The following is a 25,198-nucleotide window of genomic DNA, read 5'->3' as shown; positions in this document are numbered from 1 at the left end:
AGGGTGAGATGCAAGTACTTTCATAATAGATTATCATCGACTGCAAATTGAGAAACAAGTGAGCAAGTGACAGTTTTTTTGTGAAATCAATTTTAAAACAGATCCAAGATCCTGAGTTTGATAATATCACACTCTCCTATTTCCTCTACGCTTACTTCGCCCGTCCCTGAGACTGAGAGACACATAATCAGGTTCGGGGAGATCAATGAGACGATAAGCTGCCACCTTGTTGCTAAGACCTTGTACTGATAAGACCCGCTGAGTCGGCTGAAAAGAAATGTCATATCTGACACGGGCCGATCTGTTAAGAACACAATTAGGACACTGTCAAGTCTTCAATAGCCCAACCTCACCTAGAGCAACTATTTATATTTAATCATAAATATAATATATTATATATATATTATATATATATATATTTATATATATATATAAATAATAAAAGTAAATAATGACCATTTATCTCAACAAGTTTTGTACATTTTAGATTTTGATAAACAGGAGTCGGTAATATTAAATATGATTGTTAATGAACAATAAAAAAAAGAAACATTAAATATGTATATAATAAATATAATAATAATATAATATATATAATAAATATATATTTATATTGTTTAAATACATGCACCAGTTCCAATATCAGAATTAGGTTCGCTATCCTTGTTCCTCAAATAGAGAGTGAGGTTTTTGGTGTAAAACTAAATGTTATAAAGAACACTTTATTCTCTCTCAGTTTGCATGAGTGTGTGTAAGTGTGCATACCTATGAATGCATGTACTTGAACCAAACTTGGGGTCATTTTTTAGAATACAATCCAATCTTAGACAAACTTTGGTGTCTTGGTTTAGATAACATTCTAACTGCATTGTACATTAACCAACATGAATTTCTATCTAAAAATCCCTGATGTCCACAGGGACTTTTTCAGACTTGTAGTGCTTTTGTGACCCCCACACCCCAAGTCTTTAGCCTGAGTGTGAGGTACTACGCCCTGAAATATCCCTAATGTGACTTAAATGTCTGGCAAAAGTCTGTCATCGTCAGATACGACAAATATGTGTTTTTTGATGATCAAACAAGCAAAATCAAATCATAGATAATTATACTGTAAGTGTACCATTCACTTCAATCTTTCTTCATCATGCTTTTTCAAGAAACAACATTCCATCATGTTGGTCTGCTTTTAAAAGACAAAGGGTAGATTCATTTAAAAATATATGTGATTTTAAAAATCAGAATTTCTTTTTAAAATTGAGTGAAACTTTCACCTGGTCTCTAAACCATGTAACCATTAAACAAATCCACACGATGATTTAATGCATTAGTTCGTATGTGTGTGTTTAGTGTGTAAGGTGTGTAAAGCTTGTGCATTTTTGTTTGTGTTCCCCAACCCTGGACCATTCACGAAAGTCTGATAAGAGCCGTCATGCAGATAAAGTGGGCATCCATGCGAGGAACAGGTGAAAATGGATAAGAGGAACTGTAAAAGTGCCATCACTTGATTATGAATTCTGATTTCTCTGTCGCCATGTGTGGTCATGTGCAATGCAAATACTTGCTCTTTCTTCTGGCCCTAAATACATATATTATACCCGAATAAGTTGTATTTCTTTATTATTATTTAGAGATTGAAGTGTTATAATGCATGATATCTATCATTTCCAGAATGCTTGATAGACAGAAAATAGCTATGATTATGGACTATTTTGTATTAACATGTAGTAAAGCTCCTCCTGAGCTTGGAACTGAACTTCACTGAGATCTCCTCGGGACATTGGTCTGTAGCATTTCAACTCGGAGATAACAGACAACTTCAAAGACTCATTGATGGCAAAAGTGTTTCAAACAAAAGAGAGGCAAGACAGCTGACAGCATAGGAACACAAGAAAAACAACAAGAAACCAGATTCAACAACAACCTTGTTTTCGTAGTGAAAGGAATGCGAATAATGGTGTTAATTTAATATAAAGTAAATATGTTATTTCACCAATTGGTGCGTCTGACAAGATTTCTCATTAAATTATTACTAAAAGATGGCAGTTGATCCTTAATTTCATGAAAAAAAAAAATCTGACCTGCATGAATAATGTCGTGATTTTTTAAATCTGTTTCATTACATCTTTGGAGGAGCAAACGAATGTCACAAATCAAATATTAGGTTCTGTTATTCTATATCTACAGTTAAAACATCAACGAAAAAACAGTAGCAGATGTGCGGGACATGCAAGGAGACGGAATAAAACTGTTTCCCGACTTCTCCCTGTGCATTTGTCTTGCAATTATCCCGCTTCAGCGAAATAACGGCAACGCAATATGTGGCTTGTAACCAGATCCGCGTTGAATGGAGCGCAGTGAATGAAACATGTGACAAGCTGTGATTAGGTCGCTGGTGCGCTTGTCGGGTGTTTATTGACAGATGGGACTTTTTGTTGAGGTAATTTGTTCAACAGAATAACCAGGTAGATAATTACCTGTTGCCTTTGTGATTACGTGAAGCTATTGTTGTGTTAAAAACTTCCTAATGGGGAATATTCATTGCTCAGCAGGGTGACTCAGGAGCACATTGTATCAAGCCTACCTTTAGGCAACACATGCTGCACCAGTGATTAGAGTCATCCATTCATTTAATGCAAAAGTTGATTTGTGTATGTTAGTACATATGGAAGCAAAATGAATGTGACGTCTTACATGGGGGTCTAGGGAAAGTAAATAAGTAAAGGTTATTTGTAAAGCGCTTTAACAATCAAAAACAATACACTGTTAAAATGAATACTTTAAAAGGCCAAGACACATAAGACAAACACAGGAAAATCAGGGAAAAGCACAAAAAAATGTCTTAAGATGTTTCTTGAAGGAGTCAGTAGAAACACAGAGAGAGAGGAAGATCGTTCCAAAGCTTAGGAGCAACAGCCTGGAAGGATTTCTCTCCTCTGGTCCAGAAGATTCTGATCCACAGACCTCAGAGTCCGAGCTGGGGTGTAAGGCTGGATCAGAACACTGATGTAAGGAGGAGCCTGACCATGAATAGATCTGAAAGTAAGAACCAGAATTTAAAAATTGATCCTGAAAAAAACTGGCAGCCAGGGAAGAGTTTTAATGTGAGTTCTTTTACCAGAGCGGGACAGAATTCTCGCTGCAAGTTTTGTATCAACTGCAAGTGAGACAGCTCCTTCTTGTTTACACATGAAAACAAACTGTTGCAATAGTCCAAGACACAAACGCTGCATCTTTGTGGAAAAGTGTAAAATAAATGAGTATGTTTAGGACGCTAGTCGCCTTAACCACCTCGACTTAGTGCTCTGGCGATGAAATGGTTTATTTTTATAATTTCAAATTGCAAACTTCCCATTTCCTTATCTACCTTCATAATAAGCAACTCCAAATCTATCTTGAGGGTTCGTTTGTATACAATCATGTAACGCATCATGTTTCCTATAGAAGAATCTTGACAATTATAATCGGTTAATAAATAAATGTATACACCAACCAGAGTGTTAATGAAAACTTTTTTTCTATACTATAAAATGGTATCATCTTTTAAATCAATGTATTTTTTAAAATAAAGTTCGAAACAATTGTCTTGATTAAGAGTGACCACTAAGTTTTACCTTTGCAACAAAATACAATAGGTTGTAAGTGTAACATAATACATGTGTATATGTGATGGCAGCTCGTTTTTTGGGAAGAAATGTTAAATTAAACCTAATGACCATCCATCACTGTTAAGAAGGAAACGCTTGTGTTAAAGGCAGAGAGGTGGGAGGATGTTCCAGTGGTGTTGTATTTCTGGTCAAACCACCTCCTGCAGAGCGGGGACTTAAAGGGAGCTGCCCCTGCCTTCCTTCAGCAGAAACTTCAGACAGGAGATGGATAACCAGGCTCGACCACTCGGAGTCCCCGGACACACCAGCGGCCCCCTCGGTGGTCTACAGCTGCCGGGGTCTCTCCTGCGCCCTCCGCCGCTCTTCCTGCGGGCGGTGAACCCCGCCATGGAGAGGGGTTACCCTCGAACGCCCAAGTGCGCCCGGTGCAGGAACCACGGCGTCGTCTCGGCCTTGAAGGGCCACAAGCGCTTCTGCCGCTGGAGGGACTGCGTGTGCGCGAAGTGCACGCTGATCGCGGAGCGTCAGCGCGTCATGGCTGCGCAAGTGGCGCTCCGGAGGCAGCAGGCGCAGGAGGAGAGCGAGGCCCGGGACCTGCGGTTCCTGTACCCGGGGACCTCCATCGGAGGAGATGCGGGGTCCTCCTCAGGCCGCGGGGTCCCTTGCAACACAGCAGTGTATGACGTCTACAAACCAGAGGGCCATAAAACCGGTGAGTTGAATTTGACCATCATGTGTTTAAAACCGTTATTCATTGAAATCTTTGTCATATTTAAAATGCAATACAATGTAACATTATAGCAGTCGTTTATGGGAGTCGGTAAAGTAACCGTTTATAATATATGTATTATTTTGTTTTGCAACAACATTGGTTAAAGACATTTTAAAGCTACATTATGTAGTGAGATAAAATCTATTAGTGATTTAAGGTAAGGTAAGGTAAGGTAAGATAAAACTTTATTATCTTACCTTACCTTAAATCACTAATAAATCATTTTAAGTTACTACTGTTTGATTTGTAAACTACAAAACGAATTTGTTCCAAAAGAGCATTGTCCATTCATGTTGCTGTTCACACCATGAAATCATTGTTCACCATTTTCACACAGAATATATATTTTTCCCTCACAGATGATAAAGTCAGCAAGTACAGTTTGTACAATGGACTTCTGACTCGACCTGCCTTTTCCACTTCAACCGTCCCCGCAGAAGAAAAGAAGTCCCCACACAGCAACACAAGCATGAGTCCAACCCTCTTGTGCGACCAGCTCTCCGACCACACCGAGAGTCCAAGAAGGTCGTTGTCGTCTTCAGACCCAGAGTCAGGGAGTGAGACGGAGAAGCCGAGAGACCACAGGAAGGTCCCGAGAGATCCCACGGAAATCATGGCCAAGATCTTCCCCTACCAGAAACGGGATGTTCTGGAGTCTACGGTCAGGACCTGCAATGGGGACCTTGTGAAATCCATCGAGCTGGTGTTGACTTCTAAAGAGAATAAAATAGACACAGAGAGTTTTTCAACACTTAAACCATCTCTGGTCATCCCAGGGTCAAATGCAGGGAGCAAGTCTGCTTTCTCACCACAACAAATCCCCCAGACTCCCTCTGGGATAGACCCTTTTTATGGGTTCAGTTCTCGTCTTGGTCTTAATCCACTGCGGATGTCTTACTCTGCTGCAAACAGTGCTATGGCTATGTCATCGTACATGACACCAGGACTGATGCCGTTGTTCCCATTGCGTCCACCCCTGGACTCCTACTCATTTCCTGGTGTGATGTCATACATTCACAGCAAAGAGTCCATGTGCGGCAAAAGTCTTTACAGCAGATTCAGCAATGACAAATAACTAATTGCATATTCAAGAATATATATTTTTTTGTATATAATTTATTTTTTCCAGTGTATTATTTTTCTGAACAAAAATATTATGTTTTTACAATAAAGTTATGCGAACTGTGATATGAATTTACTCTTACTTTGCACCTCCATTATTTAGACATATGCATTTCATTAAACATTATTTTTCATCATAAAATCATGAATATATACATGTGCACACACAAAGACACACACCGTACAGAGCAGCGCATACACTGTATATAGATTTCATTTTTTTCATTTATCTAAATAAAAAACATAGACCCACATCTCCAATAGGCTCTCATGTACTATACCTCACTATACTAAACTATTGTAAAACTCTACCATGTATACTGTATAGGATGTACATAATAATAACAACACTAATAATAATAATAATAATAGCACAAGCCAACATAAACCTATTCAGCATGAAGCAAACTTAAGAATGAAAATTAATTTTTATATCATCTATTTTTATTATTAAAAATAGTCAGGCATAAAAGAAACTATGCGGTTCATTTTTGTAAGGGTTTCTCAGCAGATGAAATTTCTAGTTTTAACTCCATTAATCTCTGACACCTCATTGGAGCAAACTCACGTGACTGCCGTTGGAAGGACCAATCAATATCACCCAATCGCTCACGTGACTTCGTATTTACGGAAGTCACTGGATGTGGCGTTTGAATCGTTGAAAGCAAAACATGAGCCTGTCAGATGCGTTTGTATCCCCGCAGTTTCTAAGAGACCCCTGAGAACAGCGCAGACCGACATGCGTTCTTACATTTTAATCTCCGCTTTTTTGTTGTGTGACGTCACGGACGCCAGAAAGATTCGAGGAATATCTTCATCATGTGAGTGACATACTGTAGCTTTAGTAGTTCTCGCTGTGACAGCATCTCAAACTCACCAAATACTTCTGCAAAATGTCAATAACAGAGTGGCGTTCAAGGGGTTCGGGTCAGATCACATCTGTGTCATTTTGTACATGAGCACATATTTTATATATATTTAATTGTAAATATCTGGCAATATTGTGCAGATAAAAACATTTTACTTGTGTGTGTGTTATTCATTCCTGGTAAATTGTACTCTTTTTTTTAATTTCATGTAAGGCTTTTAGAAGAGTTTTATAATGCAACTTTTAAAAAACACTTTAAACGTCATTCATCATTTCCAAAATTAATATAATGCATATTAAAATAAGGGGGCATCTGGGAACGACAGAAAATAAATTAAACAAAATATAAAATTGTGCTCGTCTCATTTTTATACTAGCAAAATGTACTCAATAAACACTCTATATATATTCATATTCAACCATTTACAACATATACATTTGATATTCTATGTCAGTACATCTCCATGTAATGAAACGTGACAGTACTGTTATCACAATTTATGAATAACATGCATGTCAAAAGTATCCATATATCTCCAACTGTATCATTTTTAATAAATGCCAAAACAAAAATACAACATTTTATAATCACGCAATATCTGTTAATAATATTTCTTCTATTCTTGAATTAAATTTTTCAGTACATATTTATTGAATCTCGATAAATAGTCTGATTATTCATTTGGTTATTATTTTTCGTTAAATATTATTTATTGTTTGTATGTTGTATTTTCCTCATTCAGACAAACGTTTCTACAGAGAGAGAAGATCCTTCTTGTGCATCGATGGCTCTCAAGTCATCCCTTTTGATCACGTGAACGATGACTACTGTGACTGCGAGGACGGCTCGGATGAACCAGGTAACACTTAAATGCTTAAGTATGTTTGCATGTTAGACTTGGCAACAATGATACTTTACCTTAAGTCCACACTACTGTTTACGATATTAAACTACACTGCATATGATTTAATTTATTTATTTTTTGGTGAATAAAACACCCTGAATGCAACAAACCTTTGTCATGTCAATCTAGTGTCCAAGAGTTTACAATTTCAGTTTTTTTACAGCAAAATAATTATCTTGCGATTTTATTGTCCTCTTTTCAATAGCAAATTTAGAATTTAATTAGATTATTAATTTATTAAAAGCACACACACACACTTACCTTAGAGCTTCCACTACCTATGTAATATATGTACTTTACAGTTTGCAATTCAATTGTAGGCTTTAGTTGATTACAGAGGTTAGAGGGAAAAGTGGTTATTAAAGTTCTAGAATCAAACTATAATAGAAAAAAAGGTCAGCCTTGTTTGGATGGATATTCAAAATATATCACTTATTTGTATATGTAAATATATAAAGCATATAGACAGTATATTGTACAATATATACAGTATATTGTACACATACACATACATACACATGTCTGCACTTTAGGACCAAACAGAATTGATCTTATGTTAATTTTTAATTTTTAATTTTATAATCCACATTTTATACAAAGGAATAAAGAAATAAACATACTAAAGTGAACTCAATCCTCTCTAATGAGTTCTGCGCATTAGTTTGATCCAAGGAAGAGTAAAAATTAGAATCAAAACAGTGAATTTATTAATAGCAAAGAATGATTACAAAAGTAGGCCATGCAAGACCTCAAATACAACAGTTAACAAAGAATGCAAATTATTCAGAAATACCAGATGTTCGAGCGCTCGGTCCAGTGTCTGTCCGAAATCCTGGTTCACCCACCAGATCCTTCCAGAGAGTGGCTGAAAATCTTTTAGCACGTCCTTTCTTTTAAAGACCTCAAGACCCTCCCCAAACAAGTTGAGTATACAATTACAAACTCGGGGTGCGGGATGTTTTTCAAAATCTGACTCCTTCATGAACAACAGATGTTGTTTTCATGCCTTGACCTGAACACTGACCTAAACTAAGAATCTTCAGTCTTCCTTCACACTTGTTATCTCAAACCAGGTCTCTAGACCATAAATTCTGTGTCTTGACATTTTTAGACTCGTATACGTTTCTTATCTCAACAAGAAGAGCATGTCCACATGGCTACAACCTTCTTTCCCAACACATATGTCTTTCACAGTCAGAACTGTTGACACAAAGTGGCGCCAAGGTCCATACAAAGTTCAGGCACAGATGACGAAAAGTCGAAAGACAAAAATACAAGAATATGTTTGAACTCTGAATAAAAGATAACATTATCAATGTTAACAATTGAGTACACAAAACGAGGACATATATTCAACACATTAATGAATACACATATGTGGATCAATTTGAGGATATATCTTCAATACTTAATTATAATCTTTTCACATTTCTATTTTTAAAATATAGTTCAGGTTCTCCGTTACGATATCCCTTCAGTACTGATCAATGAATAATGGATATAAATGAGCAGGTAATCCACCATCAGGAATACAATCCTATTGTCAGTTTATCATGAACTTGTTACACTATTCTACAGTTTTCTACAATAATAGTCATTTATTTTACTATATATGATCCCCTGCTCCTTTAGGCACCTCCGCCTGCTCTCGGGGTAGATTCTACTGCACCAACCTGGGGTTCCGTCCACATTACATTCCATCATCAAGAGTCAACGATGGTATCTGTGGTAAGAGTTTACAAATTGCATCATTCCGGAAAACAGAATTCTTTGAAGAAATCAGATGTATTATTTGTTGAAGTGGACAGTTTCAAATGATGTAGTCATGTCATTGTTAAAAAACAACCTTGTTATGGACAAATATTTTTTTCTGCCTTGTTGATAAAATGACATTCTAAAGTTACTTATGTCAATAATTTCAGACACATGTTCAAAGAATGTATTATTGCACTTTAATATACTGTATTTGTTCTCTCTTTCTATTTTTATCTAGATACAAATCCAAAGATTCACTCCCAAAACAGACTTGTGTGGATACTGTACTCTATTCCTTTCATATTTTCGCTTTAAAGGGTCTCAAATAAACCAACCGATTAGTGTCGGAGATGCGACATGTCATACCCAAGGCTTCCTTCCCTTAACAGGGGCATCACTGTTTTTCTTTCCAAACCAACATAACAAAGATTTTTGTTTTAAACTCTGTCAATTTATTTTAGTGCACAATTGAGTGTCAAGTACATATCTAACAAACCTGAAAAACAGGAGATCCTAAAAAACTGTCTCTTGTTCGCCTTGTAAAGATGTTCCACACACTCACCAGCATCTTCTCGTGTATCTTTGGCAGCCACACATCCAGCAGGATTCGTTCATTACAGTTAGAATAATCAAGGGTTGAAGAAAGTGCAAGGGGAGTATTTGTCAAAGCCTCCTGCTTCCTTTCCTTTCTCTCTCTTTTCTATTCCCACTTGTCTTGTCACATCTTTCCTGCCTTGAATAGAGCCACTTAATCACTTCATCACTTCTCTTTTCCTCCTCGACTGCTTCTTGAGAGATTTCTGTTGGCTTCCTGTTCCGGGCTCTGATGCTGCTCTTCCTTCTGTCGCAGAAGGGAGTCAGGGTAATTGAGAAGTTTTACACTGAGCTCACTCTCTTGGGTGAGGAAAAGTGTTATTCCCAAGTGGATAAATAACACCATGCAGCTGATGCTAATGTCATATTTCTGAACATGTCTCTCTGTTATTGCAAACTTTGAAGGGCTACAAACTTAAACGTACTATGGGTTATTAAAAATGCTTTAAAATGCAATTAGACTGTGTTCTGTCGATCAACACTGTATTACATATTGGACCCCTGTAAAGCAACAGGACTAACCATTAAGAGCTTAGTGACTCTGAAATGGTGATATACATTTTTAATATGTGGAAGGCAACCTCTTATGTTATTGCAAACGAATGTCAGCAGAGGAAGCTTTAGCAGAGCATCCAAATAGAGCTCTCAACGACCCCCATGTAAAAGGCTGAACTGTATGATGAACCCCCATCACTATTCTCACCTTCACTATTTTCTATGTTCAAATAGATGTAAAGGCACACCTTTATCTACAATTTATTTACATACATGAGCCCAAGTCAGGTTTTCGGGGCAGAAATAAAGGCCCAGATTTTATTCTCCAATGGACCTCATCCAGCCCCTTTAGAGCAGGGACCAAGTGTGATGAGTAACCCATTCAGCTAAATGCATCAGTCTGGGGGTTGCCATGGAACACCTCAATAGGTAGGGAGACCGGAGCCTTTCCTGAATGACTATCCCACTCACCCACTGAGGGTACTACCAACCACTATGTGGAGAAACTAATTTCAGCCATTTATATCCAGAAAGTAAGTAAGTGAAAACAGGGATGTCCCGATGTCTGCCAAAGGCTTTTTTGCAAATGAGTTGATCATATTCTGTCACCGGTCACAGGTTAGATCCCTCATACTCCTGGATCATAAATTCCCAACAGATTCCCAAAGAATACCCTCTTGAACATGATGTTTGTTTGTCAGTTGACGATGAAGAACCCCTGGATAGACCTCAGTGGAGTAAAGTAGGTGTCTGATGTAGTTGGAAGACTCTATCTGGTCTTGTAATAATGGAAGTTATCACCCAAATCTTCAAGTTCACAGGCACCTCCCCACACAATGGTGTAGAACTGTATCACCCAAGACAGTGTTGACACCTCCAGAACCTTGAACCTCGACGGAAAAGGAAGGATCTCATCAATACCACAAGCAGGAACACTATTGTTTAGCTTTCTCATTAATGGCTATTGTCTCTTCATCTAGTTGTATTCACTATGCAGAAAAATCTCCACATTTTAAATCTTCCCACTTGACCCGTGGATACTTTCATTGGTTTCAAGAGTCCTGCTATCACGTAGGCCTCGAAAGGCCTCTTTCTTCACCATCAAACACTTAAACTGTGTGATCCACCACACAATCGTTGGCTCTTTTCTGTCCTTGAACCAGACATTTTCTTTTCTTGTTATCATAAATGAGTAGTTCTTGTGTTTTTTTTTGATTATACTGAAAAACATAAATATCACGATGCTGTTAAATATCTTCTTTTTGAGTTTAATTTTGATTTGTTGTATTTCCTTGACCAGATTGCTGTGATGCGTCAGATGAATATAACAGCCGGGCTCGCTGCCAAGACTCCTGCTGGTCAGTTCTACCCATCTTGACTTAAAAAATGTATACAAGAACCGTCCTTGATCTGAAACTAGAAAGGCGAATTCATGTGATTCTCTGGGAAGATGATGAAAATAGTAGAGCCACGTGATTATTTCATCACACCACAAGGGTGCGCACTATAACTGATTTTCCCACACAATGCTGGCAGTGTAACTCCTGTTCATTGTCAGCGCATGATATGAATGTACTGGATGATGGAACTAAACATTTAAAGAGGGTCTTTAATACAAACTCTAGCATTTGCGTTTGGTGTGTTGAAATATTCGCTGTTCAAAATGTATATTTAACAAGCTCATACATTTTAAATACTGATCCTCCACTTGTAAATAGTTCTAGCCGTCACATGCTGCTAAGAATTTATTGGCTGTGAATCACATTCAGCACAGATTGCAGGTCCGTGAAGATCAAAACGTGTTTGGCATTCTTTTTACGTAGAAAAATAAACACCACAGGTTCTTTCCCAAAAGAATAAAGCTACCCTATACTTAGGTTGCTACTGCTGCATTCTGTAATTTCCGGATCCACAATCGAATAGAAAAACTTTCATTATACACGTATCTCTGCATTTAATCGACAGTGACTTGATCTCATTTGGATTCCTGCTGCATCAAATTGCACCATGTCAACTACCGAAGCTTGGCTGGTGGACATTTTTCTCGGTAATGATGGGACCGTGTGTGCTCTGGCTGTGGCAGGAATCTTGGGCAGAGAGAGCGGGAGTACGTGGAAGGCCAGATGAAGACCCTGGACGAGGGCTTGCGTCTAAAGCAGCAGTTGATTGAAGAGGGAGTTCTGCTCTGGAGGGAGAAGCAGGTAAATGGATGCTAGTACTACAACGCAACAAGATACCAGGCACATTTCAATGAGCCTTAAACCCACAAGTCACGTTTTAAGACTGCTCACTCTGACCCAAATTATTTTTAATGTGTACATTTATGTATACTGTATATATAACCCTTAAAATATCTCTGAAATATGACATTTTTTAGCTACTGTGAAAATCAGTCAGTGTCAATGGTAGGTCAATGACCTGTGTATTTACTAAGACAAAAGAAACTTTGTTAAGAAACTTATATTGTATTCATCTGCATTCACCACCGTATATGACCCTTTTATTCTAGTTCCCGTTGAGATTTTACGTTGTGTCTAGATTTGAATAATAAGGTAGTTACGAAAAACAGTTCCCAGATTTCTAATGTTCATTATAGTTTTTATTGTAACATTTGTGGGATTCATTCCACGCTGAGTTTCAAGGCTCACAAACACCAATTTTTAAAATCCTTCCCAACAGTCAAACACAGTATCAAGTTGTTTTTTTTTCAACCCCTTTTTTATATATTACTCAGAGTAAACTCATATCTTAGCCACTGGCATTATACACTTAAGAAGCAGACTCCACCTATAGAACAACCTGGTGAAACAATAAAACCGTTCGATATGTTAAGTTCTCAGCTAAATTATACTTGGCATCATAAAAATGTTTCTATAATGTGTTTTTCATCTGACATTAAGTTATTTGATTGAAACAGAGGGAGCAAAAATGTACTAACACGCTTGTGCCTTTAATCATGTAAATTGCTTTATGTGAGTGATTGATTATGGTGCTGGTTTTGTTTGATCCTAGAAAAAAAGTGTTATTCATTTACTTTAGTTTTTTATCGACTTGTTTTTATGTGTTTGTTAAACTAGCAGTACTGAGCATGTGTTTCTGCTCTAGTCTAAGTGTCTTCTATTCTTTTACCAGATGCTTCCATTTTTAACATTCTCCATCCACCAATGTCCTACAGTATCGGTATTTATTTTGGTTGCATGTGTGGGTTTAACCTCAAGTCTAAATAAAGTAAATACATTAATCCATCTTAATTTTATCATCTTACCTAGCGTTCACGTAATGTCCACATCTGATCTGATAACCATTATTGTTTCTGATTCATGAATAACGTGTTTTCGTGCCCCCAACCTCATACATTCATTAGATAAGGTTTTCATATTCATATAGAACCGACAGTAATTGGTAAACAATATTTGCTCTGGAAAAACACACACAAAAAAAGATTAATGAGAAAGAAAAAGCAGGACCTTTTCATTTCAATATTACATTGGACCAAATTACATTTTCCAGAATATTAGAATTAATTCTCTTGCCTGGTCTTGGACGTGAGATTCCTGAGGGAGTCGTGTTGATGCTGGCACAACCTTCGACTAATGTTCATCACACTGAATCTATATGCAGATGACCTCAGGTCATCTTTAATGTGATGATGTCTCTATACATAGTTGGGTTTATGTGTTTTCAGGTTCAATTAAGAGATCTTCAGCAGGTGGCTGAAGACCTGCAGGTGAAATTAGAGGAGTGCAGAAGAAGGAAACATGAAGCAGAGAGACTCAAGGAGAAGACATTAGATTCTGTACTGGTCAGGGATTCAGGTAAGTCTACTAACACTTGAATTCAAAAGAAGCATTTTGCTCCTTGGTTACTTGTCATTTTGGTCATAGTTGAGTTCACTGCAGGCATGCTTTGCTTTTTATATATTTGCATGGTACATTTTCAATAGTTCAATTTTATTTTTAATTTCAATTTTTTGGTATATTTATATGGCACACCTGACTTTAAACAGCAGTTGATGAAATGTTGTACGAATAAGATATTAAAAAATAAGTATTATTTGTTTTAAATGAATGCTTTTTTACTGTGTAAAAGGAGTCTGTGTAACACGGCAGTAAAACGGCTAAATAAAAAAAATCAATCATTCTTCGTTCCTCTGTATCTAATACAATTTAGAAATGGTTACGAATGCTTTCAGAGTTCAAAGCGAGTGAAAAAGTAGCTTATAGTCCGGAAATTGCATTAACTCATTAAGCAATCTACTTATTCTTTTTTTAAATATCCCAATTATTTATGAATTGCAATACATTTTAAGTGAATATTTTATTATGCATCAATATAAAATGAAAAATGTATATACTGTATATTCCTCAACCATAGATCACTTTAATTCTTCAATTCCCCCCTAAAAGTCTTGCCAATTTGATAGTCGTAAAGTCACAGATAAACAGTAAAGTCACAGATAAACAGATAACATAAGTAAAAACATAAGTAATGTAGGTATTTATAATATCTTTGGAATAACATTCTAAATAGAAAACTTTGAAAATACTATCCACTAGCCAATAGTCTAGTATAAGAACTTTCTATCTGCTAGATTGTGTATCTAGTCTCAAACTGCCCCTTAAGGGAGAGTCTTGATTGTAATAAAGGTCATTTGGCTTTCATGGTGTACGACAAGTTCACATCCATCATGCTTTCAGCAACGAGAGTTGACCTTTGCCTGGCATCACTCCGCCCTTCCATACCACAGCCCAACGTCCTTTAGCTCCATAACTGCACGAGTCTGCGAAACGTCAATTTTGATTTCAGTGACAGCGACAGTGATTGTTTTCACCATATTCTATGTCTCTCATACCATTGAGGACAGATAAACCTCCATTGCTCTTTATAGCAAAAATGTTACATACATTCAATTATAGATTTTCAAAAATGGAATCTGGTATTTTGGTGATGTGTGTCTCTTAAATGGATCTTGGGGCTCTATTTTACTCATCAGTATGTGTCTGTTTGTATGGAATGTCTTTTTAATAAAGATATTTACATTAGAAAATGAAAACACTTTCTCTTACTTTAACTTTTCACAAAAGTGCATTTTTTTTTCTTCACATTAGACACTAGTATCTTCTTTCTTTCTGGCTTTCTCCCTTCCTCCTGCCTTGGTCCACATGCACACTCCTTTCACCTCCAGACTCCTTTGCTCCTCTCATCAATCCAGCCCCAGCAAAAATGGGTAGAAAAGGGCACCGGCTCTGAGCTACCCCACCAGGCTCTAGAAGTCTTGTCTTCTTCAAAACATCAGGAGAGGAAGACTTCAATATTTGAAACATGTGAGTCAGGAGAGTTGTGTTTTCACTTTAGTTGCCTTTTATGGCATTCTAAGGCCAAGTGTTACCGGCGTCCAAGGACTACTTTCAGTTGGTCATGCCCTCTGGAACACCTCAGAGAAAAGGCATCAAGGAGGCCCTCAGGTAGATGCTTTTATCCTTTCAACTGCCTCCTCTCAGCACAAGCTTTACTTCTATCCTCTTTAAAATGACTGCACTTACACCCTATATCTTGGTGAAATTGACCACCCTGTAGTTGAAACCTAGTTGCTTTTATCTATAATCATTTTCTTTCAATCATGGTGGATTGATAGTTATATAAACAGCTTTGCCTCTCAGCTATGTTTGCAGAAAAATTGAGCGATACAGGAACATTTGTATGCCCCGGCATGGTCAGCAACATTTTAGTTCATCTCTTTTTGTTGATCAATCCCTTACCAGGCACTTAAAGCTGTAACTCTGTTACTGAACTACAACAGATCACACCAAGTTAAAGGCAACACAATAGAAGCCAATGCAGATTTGTGTCATCATTATCAATCCACATGCTCCTGGCATGTTAAACTAAGCATCTCAAGACAAAGAGAGCTTGATAGCATTCTGCCATCGAGGTGTATATTCTGGGTTCAGACTGAGGTCGCATCTGCCTCTCCTGTTATTTACTTTTGATGATCCCATTAACTGGAGACTGTACTGTACTTGATGCCTCTTACTTAAATGGCATGTTTCAATATGCAAAGCCACACTGGGTTCACCCGCAGTTTGAGGGGATTTGCTTAAGTTCATTGGTATTCTACTGGTTGACCTGATTTTCACATCTGCATCCACCTCTAGAAGGCTCCTTTTTTCCCAAAGATGGACACGCTGTAATAGAATATATAACTAAGCTGTAATAGCATATATAACTATTAAAAATGTGAACTCCTGAAAATTAAGTATGTGATGTATAAGGAAACTAAATTGCAAACATGTTTTCCATGATTAATCTTAATTAGAATTTTTCTGTGTGTAAAGTGTATATAATTTGCAGGGAAACAATGTAATCTTCATATTCTTTTCAGGCCACAGGCCAACCATCTAGCTCTATGGTTAATGGAAACATTTTCATAAGCTGAACATTTTTTCATAGTATGAATTTACGCAAGATTTATATATATATTTTATAGTTAAAAAAACAACACTTATCATAATAAACACAGTACTCTTTGTGCTTTAAAGGGATGGTAGTATTTCACACAGGTGAATATATATTACTAATCAACTTAAGGTAGGAACAGGACAGAAGAGACACTTTCAAAATTTCTGGGCCATGTAAAAATGGTGTATTGTTCTTTATTTTAAAATGCAATGTCACACACACATATAAGATAACATTTGAAACCTTTCGGCTGCAGGAAGTCAATGAGTTATTGCCATTACATTGTGAATATTTGCTGTAGGAATGGAAAGTAAACAATATTTTTGTCTGTATTATTTGATATATCAACAATGTAATCATTTATGGAGAATTATAAATTGAGAGAGAATGAGCTACCTGGTTCTAATAAATTTAAAATGATAGCAAACCTTTAACATTCCGCTTTTGCGTTTTTGAGTTATCTCCCGTGCTCATCCATGTGATTTTGTTAAAGATTATGTTTTATTTTATTTGTATGTATCCCATATGTGACACTGCAGATAAGTCCTATGATTTATTTCAATAGTACTTGCAAGATAGCAATTTTAATGATGGTTTTCATACACATGTTTCATAGTGCACATAACTAAGGATAACGTATAGGGAATTACTCTCATTTAGTTTCATATAATAAACATGTATTATGGATACTTGCATACAATATAAAAAACTTTTTTCTATCGTTTAATCTTGTTTCTACATGGATTTTCCATATGGGTGGCATGGCAGAGTGTGCGGGTTAGTCTGTGGATCTTTTATTCTTATACGTCCTGGAACCTTCAAATGACAGCTTTCATTAACCAAACACTCAACATTCTGTCAATTTCCCTCAATCACAAGACTACATAGGAACTGGTTAATAATGAGAAACAAACTAGGTGATACTTACCTGAAGGGTATGAACTGCTGCGCGCAATGAAAACTGTCGTTGTCGGTGTAACTTTGACTTCACCTGAGCAGTGGCAAAAAGTGTCAGTTACACTTGCCAGTCACGGTGAGCATTACGTTCTATGATCTTATTTTACCACCACTTAAACCACAGGCCTGAATGAGAAAGATAACCAAGATTGTCATTATTCAGCATGTAAAAATGCACGATAACAAAATGTTGTTAAGTCTGGCATTAAAACAGTTCACAAAACATATAGAAAAGTGGGTAGGATAGCATCAGTGGTTAGGCTAATGTATGATGCATATTCTTCTAAATCAGCTTGCTTTTCGAATAACCTTTGTATTCTTGAAATGATCCTGTACAGTCAGCCCAAACATTGATGCTTCTGGTGATAGATTTGGACCTGCAGATCAGAGGGTTTTAGCGAAGTACCAGCTCCATAGAAATGTGACATACTAAGGTAAGGTCCTGGTCCAGTATATACTGTAATTGTATCTGAAACTTGGGAAGCACAGCTTTTAAATCCACACGATTAAAGTCCCCAGCCAATCATAGCGGTCTCTGGATTAGCGTTCATTTTGCTGCTCACCAAGCAGAACAGCGCTAACTTAGCATCAGCTCTCTGCGGTATGTAGGACGCTACAATCATCACAGAGTTGAGATCTCTAACCAGCTTAAATGTTTTGCACTTATGCTGCAACATATTCCAAATTGGGGCAACAGAATACTCCAATAATGTCCGTAGCTTTATGAATGTACAGCGCCAAAACTCTGCCTTTGGACTTTCCCAATGCTGCAGTCTTTTTTTTGCCCAGAACAGCAGGTGCCCTGCTAGCTCCACCGTCGTCTGGGGTGTTATTAACCAGCCAGGTCTCCCTAAAGATCACAACATAGCTCTTATCCGATGTGAGTCGATACTCAGTTGATTCTCATCCAGTCTATTAGCGAGTGATGTGTCGCTGGAGGGGAAAAGACTTGGCATTATTGGTCGATGGGGATTAGAACTTTGTGTTGACGAAGTACCGTAAAAATAATAAAAACATAAATAGCCGGGAGCCTCACTGCATGTATAAGTACGTAATGCTCTTTAAGCCTATCAGACTATCATTTTTATCAGTGATGGGCATGAAGGATCTAGTTCCTGGTATGAGTGAGGGTGCATGTGTGTGTACAGGATATACTAGTGGCGTCTTTAGCAAATATCTACTATCAACACCTCTTTGAGATGTCTGATTCAGTAAGCTTCAGGTTGACCCAACTTCAGTGACCTCAAGGCCATCGGATTAACTGTCTCTAAAGGCGTTCAAGGGCACCTTCTGAGCAATACACTGTGCAGACAATGCAGTTCCTCAAGATATTCCATAATCTGGAATAGCTCCAGACTTTGCAGGTGGACTTCCACACCCAACAAAATTGACCACCGTAAATGAAATGCTGTTAAAGGGACTCACATGTGCAGGTGAGATTTTTTTTATTGATTCAGTCTTCGCTTTTGTTTTCAATCGGGATTCCAAACAACATTCGACAACTAGTTCAAGACGTTTTACTCACTGGTAGAAGTAACTTCTAACGTCTAGCCTACTTAGCTTTAAGACTACACCCACATCTTCTTTATTGCCAAACAAACTAAATGGATTTTTTATAGATTTTTTTGAATTGTTTCTTATGATTTACGATTTCTATATAATATCTCAATGTTATACCACCACGTTTTCTTCTGGTAATCGTCTTTTGGATTTCAAATGTGTAAGTAGGTCAACCCCTCTATTTTTGCACTTTTGTACTTACAGTATCTTGTTCATGTTGTGTAATACCTGCTGACTATTCACTTGGCTTCAAACATTTCCCTATTGAAAGCAGCCATTTTCTCCATGTAAATATTCCATTGTGTCAAGAAAGAGAACAAAATGTATATTTCGACCGCCTTGCAGTACAGAGTGCTGGTTAACAAAAGGAAGAGTGTGTGGATAGATCTGCAGTCTCCTGCTGATATGCTCCATTTTCTCTGCTCGCTTTGTGAAGCTCTTATTTTACGAGCACACACTACTATCACCAGGGCAACATGGGTGGATGAATGATGGGGTCCATTAGTAAACGTAGCCCCCTATATGTGCCACCGACCTAGAGATCCAATGCCTTGAACCTCTTTTTCTGCCCATTCTTTTTCCCTTTTTACTCATTTTCCACATTCCTTCTTGCTCTTTTTCTTACCTTTTAGCAATCTCTCCACCCTTCTTGTGCTTTTTTGGCCCCTTTTTGGTCATCCCCATCTATTCTCCTTATGACCATTTTTTTTACAGCCACTGCTCTGCAGTAAAGAGAGGGATGAGGCCATTGCTCTTAGTCTGGTGGGGAGTCATTGGCAGTTAGGGTAAGGAACAGCAGGAACGTGTTTTTTTTGGAACAAATATTCCACCAGAGTACTTTAAGTGAAAAAGTATTCTTTCCATTTATGGCTAGTTTTTAAAATCAATTTACTACCTGTGACCCTTTTGAAACAAAACATTAAAATACATTTTGACTAGTCAGATGTTTAATTATGCTCATTTCAAGGGCTTTTAAAATCTTATTTGATGGCAGTGCACCAGTAGTAATGGCTTTTTGGAATTCTCTAGGCTCACTCTTGCCCATGCCTACTCAGTTGTGGTAGATCAATAGTGGATTGTGGCATATTGTCCCAGCAGAGCTGAGATAAATGAAGATGGAAGTAATAAAGAATGAAAACGGTTGTTGTATTTAATGTACTCAGCTTGGTGATATGTTATCAGCAAGTGTATGGAAAACTAAAATAAATACTACTATTAAAACTGAAGTTGGTAAATATGGATCTCTTGATATACATTTGGGCTTTCAATCAAATATTTTAATTTGTTACTCCTAAAACAGGATTTAAAAGACATTTATTTATTTTCATCTTGTTTTTCCCGGCTTCCCAGCCCTTCGCAAATGTTAAATGTTGAACACTGAAACTTGCCCGTTTTCTATGGAGAGGTAATTACAGTGGATATGTAATAAGTGTGGATGTGTGAATGTGTAATAATGAAAAATAATTTTCGCTTAGACTTCGCATGCCTATCAGCTTGATCTTTTTCTTCCCCATTCCACATCCTGATGATGATGATGTGGAATATGCTTGGAACCTAACAGCGGAGAACTTCCTCTTCCTCCCACTCCAATTAATGCAATTCTTAAACTGAATCATTTAGAGTCACTTGTTGTTTGGAAGAAGCGAGTGAATGGGTGATGAAGTCAGCGTCTCTTTTCATCCACTCGGTGAATATGAAGGGGGTAAAGTGGCATCACTGTCATAGAAGCGGCTGCAGCACAAGGGCTTCTGATTGCATTCTGGACTCTGATTTATGTTTTTTTTGCCCATCCGGAAAACCAAATGTTGTGACGCCGCATGACTGACGGATACTTCTAAACTCTAACCTTTTTTATTTTAGTTCTGTGTTGATGTGTGTGGTTGAATTGCCAATAGTATTAGCAGAGTAATGTTTATTCTTAATGCCACAAATATGTTTTTTGATTATAGGTCACCCGGCGACAAAAGAGAACAACAATCAGACGGGCAATTTGACGATACAGAAGAAAAATGAAAACAGGTAAAGCGCAGGTTTGATGAGATTTTCTAATTTGATACCATGTTAACCATCTATAAAGTGATCCAAAACAATTCTGGATTTGCTCATCTGATGAGGAAAAGTTATATACGGATGTTGGATCTCGTTTTCTGCACACTTTCAGTTACGAAATTAACCAATGGGATACGATTCCTTTGTTTTAAGGGCTGCCTGTCAAAATGGAGCATTAAGTGATTTCATTGGACCTGCACACTGTAAATTAATTGAGTGCTTTAGTAAATGAAGCTGATTAAATCGGCCCAAATGTGTGACAGCCCACTGGGCTTCGCCGGGTAAGCCTGATTACCAGTCTCTGTTAATAAGAATGACTAAGTATGTAAATCAAGTGTCAATTTACGAGAAAAAAAAAACGTCCTGATGTCCGACAAGTCAACCCCGCTCATTTTCTTCACGTAATTCCAACCAGCATGTTTCTTACCTTCTCAAGAGACGCCTTGCAGAAGAAAAATCAATACTGTTTAAGCTTAGCCAACACATTCTCTCAGGCAGGATGTAATATTAGGACTTGAAACTCACAGCTGTGACAAGAATGCCATTTAGTTAGTGATTTTGATGTAACTAAAAGTAAGCATGGCTTTTTCTTTGCATTCCTCCATCTTCATCAGTATTATAATTTAACCCTACATCTCTTTAAAACCTGTCTCTGTACTCAAATCATTCTGAGTCTATGTCTGGACACAGCCAATGGTTAAACACATAGCCAAACTAATATGTCAATATCTGTCCTTTAAAGAGTCTTTGCTTTAGCCCAGTGGGCCCCAAAGTGGGCCTTCTGTTGCAATGGCAATGGGATGCATTTATAGGTGGGAATTTACAAGATTTCTAAATTATGTATCTGAAGTTTGAAAAGCGTGTCATTTGGAGTATAGCTTAATGTATTTCGTATACAAATAAGGAACTTGGCTCTTTATGTGATTAATTGGGTGTCGATGATGTTTTGACGGCAGTTGCAGGCATACATATTATTAAACGTGTTTCTGTAAAACAAAAAAAAAAGTATTTCATAAAAAATTGTATCTGTATCTGATGCTTCTGCTCCTGAATATATTATGATATAGTTTAAATTACATGTTCTTTCTCATCTACTAAAGTAAGATTTTGTGTAGCAATATCTAACTGAATAGCTTGTTATCTCTTAAAAAAAACCTGTTACCCATTTTTTTAAAACAATACATACTATACATGTACATTACACGTATGCCACAATTTTGAACATATGCTATTGATTTCCAGGATGAGCTTATATAGTTTTTATTCTATTATAAATAAATGAATGATTTTCGAAATATTATCACACAATACTGAAACTCTCCCTGAGATATTACATTCACTTGAAGGAAAATGAAAGCCTTTTGTGATGCACAGGAGAACTGCCTGAACAGAGTTTTACACTGAAACGGTACACACTGATTCAGAGAGCCAAAATGTATGTTGAATACATTTTTTTCTTTGTTATATCAAGAGTTTCTAAAAATGGTCCTCGCACACACTCATTTTTCCTTTGTGGATTACAGAATTCTTCACTGTCATTTTAGCCCTTAAGTTCCACTGCAGCACACAATTGTGACACATGTGCCACCTGGCAGACAGTTGGCAGCCCAGTGCAGGATTAACTGCTACCAGCGCGCCTGCCTAAAAATAGAATCCACCAACTGCTTCAGGAAATGAACCATGATGGAGCCTCCCAAAGGCCTGGGAACAGGTTCTGCTATTTATCCTTCTGCCTCTCTGACTAAATTTGCCTGTCCTTATGCCCCTACTGTCCTTTTAAAAAGCTGAAGGCGTGCGTTGCACCTTTCTCAACCCATCGACCAACTGTCTGTAATCCGTGCCAGTGCCTGGCTTGCTCTCACAAGGTGTTCCTGATAGCAGATTGGTGGATTCTACTGTTTACTGTTCAATGCTTTTTTCTCTTTAAAAAAAGATTGCTTTGAATAAGTTCCCCAAAAGAATGGTTGCAACCCATTGCTGCACAATCATTGTAAAGTTTGAATCCTTTAACTCTCCTTCTGAAGGGGAGCATAACATAACGTTTAGATTTCATTGTATGCTTTTAGCAGGGAAATGGCTGACTATGGCTGCCAATAAAGACTTAAAACAACCAATACCTTCTTGTATCAGAAAACTGTGTTTCCTAATGCTGTCAATTACACTAACTGTCTGCCCGCCCCATCTCTCAGTGAAGGAGGAGAAAGAAGTGATATGGCTCTCAAGCAGAATGAAGGGAATCGACATTCCAAAGCAGAGGTATGTAATTGCCGACCTAATTATCATTACTTGAGGTTTGCCCACTGTTAATCCAACTGTTTTCTGTAAGGTGGTGAATACATTATAAAGAGGTATTTTACAACTTAAACTTACTTCCATGAATGTAACGTTTTGTGTCTGTTAGGGAACTCCACCTAAAAGGAATTTATTGTTCAAGTGTAAACAATTCAACAGATTCTCCTTTTTGAAATGTAACTTACCATTATTGCAGACTGTGAGTGTCCCAAAGACCTGAGTAGCTAAGTTGTCTAGGCTGTAATCCTCCAGTAGTTGGGACCAAAAAAAAAACATTCATAAAGAAATCTAAAAACTCTTGTCCTTACCTGGACATGTGTCACTGGGCCCCAGGCGTGGGTGGGGTGGGTCGGCAAGCACATGGTAAGGGAACTTCTATCCACAGAGTTCAGTCTGCCCAAAATTACAATGTGGATCTTTTCTCTCGTCGGACAGTGGTGATTAGCTTTTGATTTCCCGATTCCAAATTTCTGAATTGGCATTGGGGACATTGGATGACATCTTTCTGGCCAGGACGAACCCTGAGTTGTTGTGGGAGGATGAGACGTAGCGATGGTGTAGGTTAACTCACATCAACACACTGTTTAGTATATCAAGTGGAATGACTGGAATGGATCCAGGGTTCAAAGAAACTAAACTCCTTGAGCTTCTGCATCCGAACCAAATAGCAGTTCAGGGTACCGGTTCTTGTTGGTAATCACTAGATGGAGTACTACGAAGCAATCATCTTGACTCCAACGCTTATGTGGTCACACTTGACAAGGAAACTGGGTTTAATTTTTTTAAGTATTTTGGTATTTGTGTTTGATTGCTTCAAAATAAATGATTTTACACACACAACAACTTTTGATAATCTTTATTTTAGACTTTTGCAATATTCTTTTGCAACACTCATGGTTATTCAATTCAATTTTATTTAAAGGGTCTTATCATAACAAAGTTATCTCGAGACACTATACAGTTGAAGTAAGACTATAGTTGATTAAGGAAAAACAGATCCCAGCAATTCAATTATTACCATTTCAGATGGACTTTTCTTATCATTGAATGAAATATCAAACAATAATCTCATAGTATTGCATTTTTGCATCGGCTCGAGCCTTAAATAAATCTCTTGAGGACAAAGCAGTGTGACCATGCTCTGACTGTAGCTATGTGCCACTAAAGGAAATTGCCTTTCGCTCCAGCAATGGTTATTGTGCAGAGGTGAATTCCACTCATCCATCTACTTCTCACTCTCCTCCTTCAAAGCCCAAACTCACTCTACCAGAAACTGAGAGTGATTGCAGAATATAGTCCCCCCCATCCCCTTTGATTCATATCAAAAGGGAAGTAGCACACATGAAAAACAACTTGCCTTTTGGTTTTCTAAACTCTATGGAAGACATTTTGGTTTTCAATAAGCTTTCAAAAGCATTGCTACATAGTCTGAATAGCACCAACTGTAAGACCTAAAGCAGTGAATATATTGACCTGTGCCAATGTAGTGTGACTCTATCTTATTAAAAAAATATGAGGATATTTCAGAAGAACTCAACAGGATTAGACTCGTGACAGTTTTCTTGTAATGTTTCTCTTACTTTATGTATGCACTGGTGTATTGATTGGACTGCGCTAATGTAGGAAATGTAAATATAAATGTAGGCGCCCTCAATCCATAGATTTTTATTAAGAGTAGAAAAGTGTTAAGATATAACTCATCAACTATTGGCAAAATGATATCTAGCAAAATCCTATCTAGGAGGAAAAGGTTTTCAGTTCTTTG

At 37.4% G+C, this 25,198-nt stretch overlaps 2 protein-coding genes across 3 annotated transcripts in view; both read left to right on the top strand.

Annotated features, from left to right (window-relative positions):
• Positions 1 to 3,866: 3,866 nt before the first annotated feature.
• Positions 3,867 to 5,565, top strand: LOC148082309 (doublesex- and mab-3-related transcription factor A1-like). The gene is made up of 2 exons (XM_087788158.1): positions 3,867 to 4,317; positions 4,737 to 5,565. Exons 1-2 carry the CDS (start codon positions 3,870 to 3,872, stop codon positions 5,450 to 5,452), a joined length of 1,164 nt encoding a protein of 387 aa, XP_087644284.1. The 5' UTR covers positions 3,867 to 3,869; the 3' UTR covers positions 5,453 to 5,565.
• Positions 5,566 to 6,136: 571 nt separating this feature from the next.
• LOC148082308 (glucosidase 2 subunit beta-like) overlaps positions 6,137 to 25,198 on the top strand; it is a 116,401-nt gene continuing 97,339 nt past the window's right edge. For both annotated transcript variants that reach the window (XM_087789470.1, XM_087789469.1), the window contains exons 1-8: positions 6,137 to 6,320; positions 7,111 to 7,227; positions 8,905 to 9,000; positions 11,417 to 11,474; positions 12,200 to 12,317; positions 13,802 to 13,931; positions 21,042 to 21,111; positions 23,331 to 23,397. In XM_087789470.1, the coding sequence (XP_087645596.1) occupies positions 6,239 to 6,320; positions 7,111 to 7,227; positions 8,905 to 9,000; positions 11,417 to 11,474; positions 12,200 to 12,317; positions 13,802 to 13,931; positions 21,042 to 21,111; positions 23,331 to 23,397 (738 nt within the window). In that variant the 5' untranslated portion in view covers positions 6,137 to 6,238. The remainder of the gene's footprint in view (positions 6,321 to 7,110; positions 7,228 to 8,904; positions 9,001 to 11,416; positions 11,475 to 12,199; positions 12,318 to 13,801; positions 13,932 to 21,041; positions 21,112 to 23,330; positions 23,398 to 25,198) is intronic.

The sequence above is a fragment of the Callionymus lyra genome, chromosome 4 (assembly GCF_982586985.1).
Source record: "Callionymus lyra chromosome 4, fCalLyr1.hap1.1, whole genome shotgun sequence".
Classification (NCBI taxonomy): domain Eukaryota; kingdom Metazoa; phylum Chordata; class Actinopteri; order Syngnathiformes; family Callionymidae; genus Callionymus; species Callionymus lyra.
This window is presented reverse-complemented; position numbering and strand designations above follow the sequence as displayed.

Excerpts from the sequence above, each read along its gene's own strand:
- LOC148082309 (XM_087788158.1), top strand. The coding sequence starts at position 3,870 with ATGGATAACCAGGCTCGACCACTCGGAGTCCCCGGACACACCAGCGGC. Across the intron at positions 4,318-4,736 it reads ACCAGAGGGCCATAAAACCG|ATGATAAAGTCAGCAAGTAC; the intron begins GTGAGTTGAATT and ends TTTCCCTCACAG.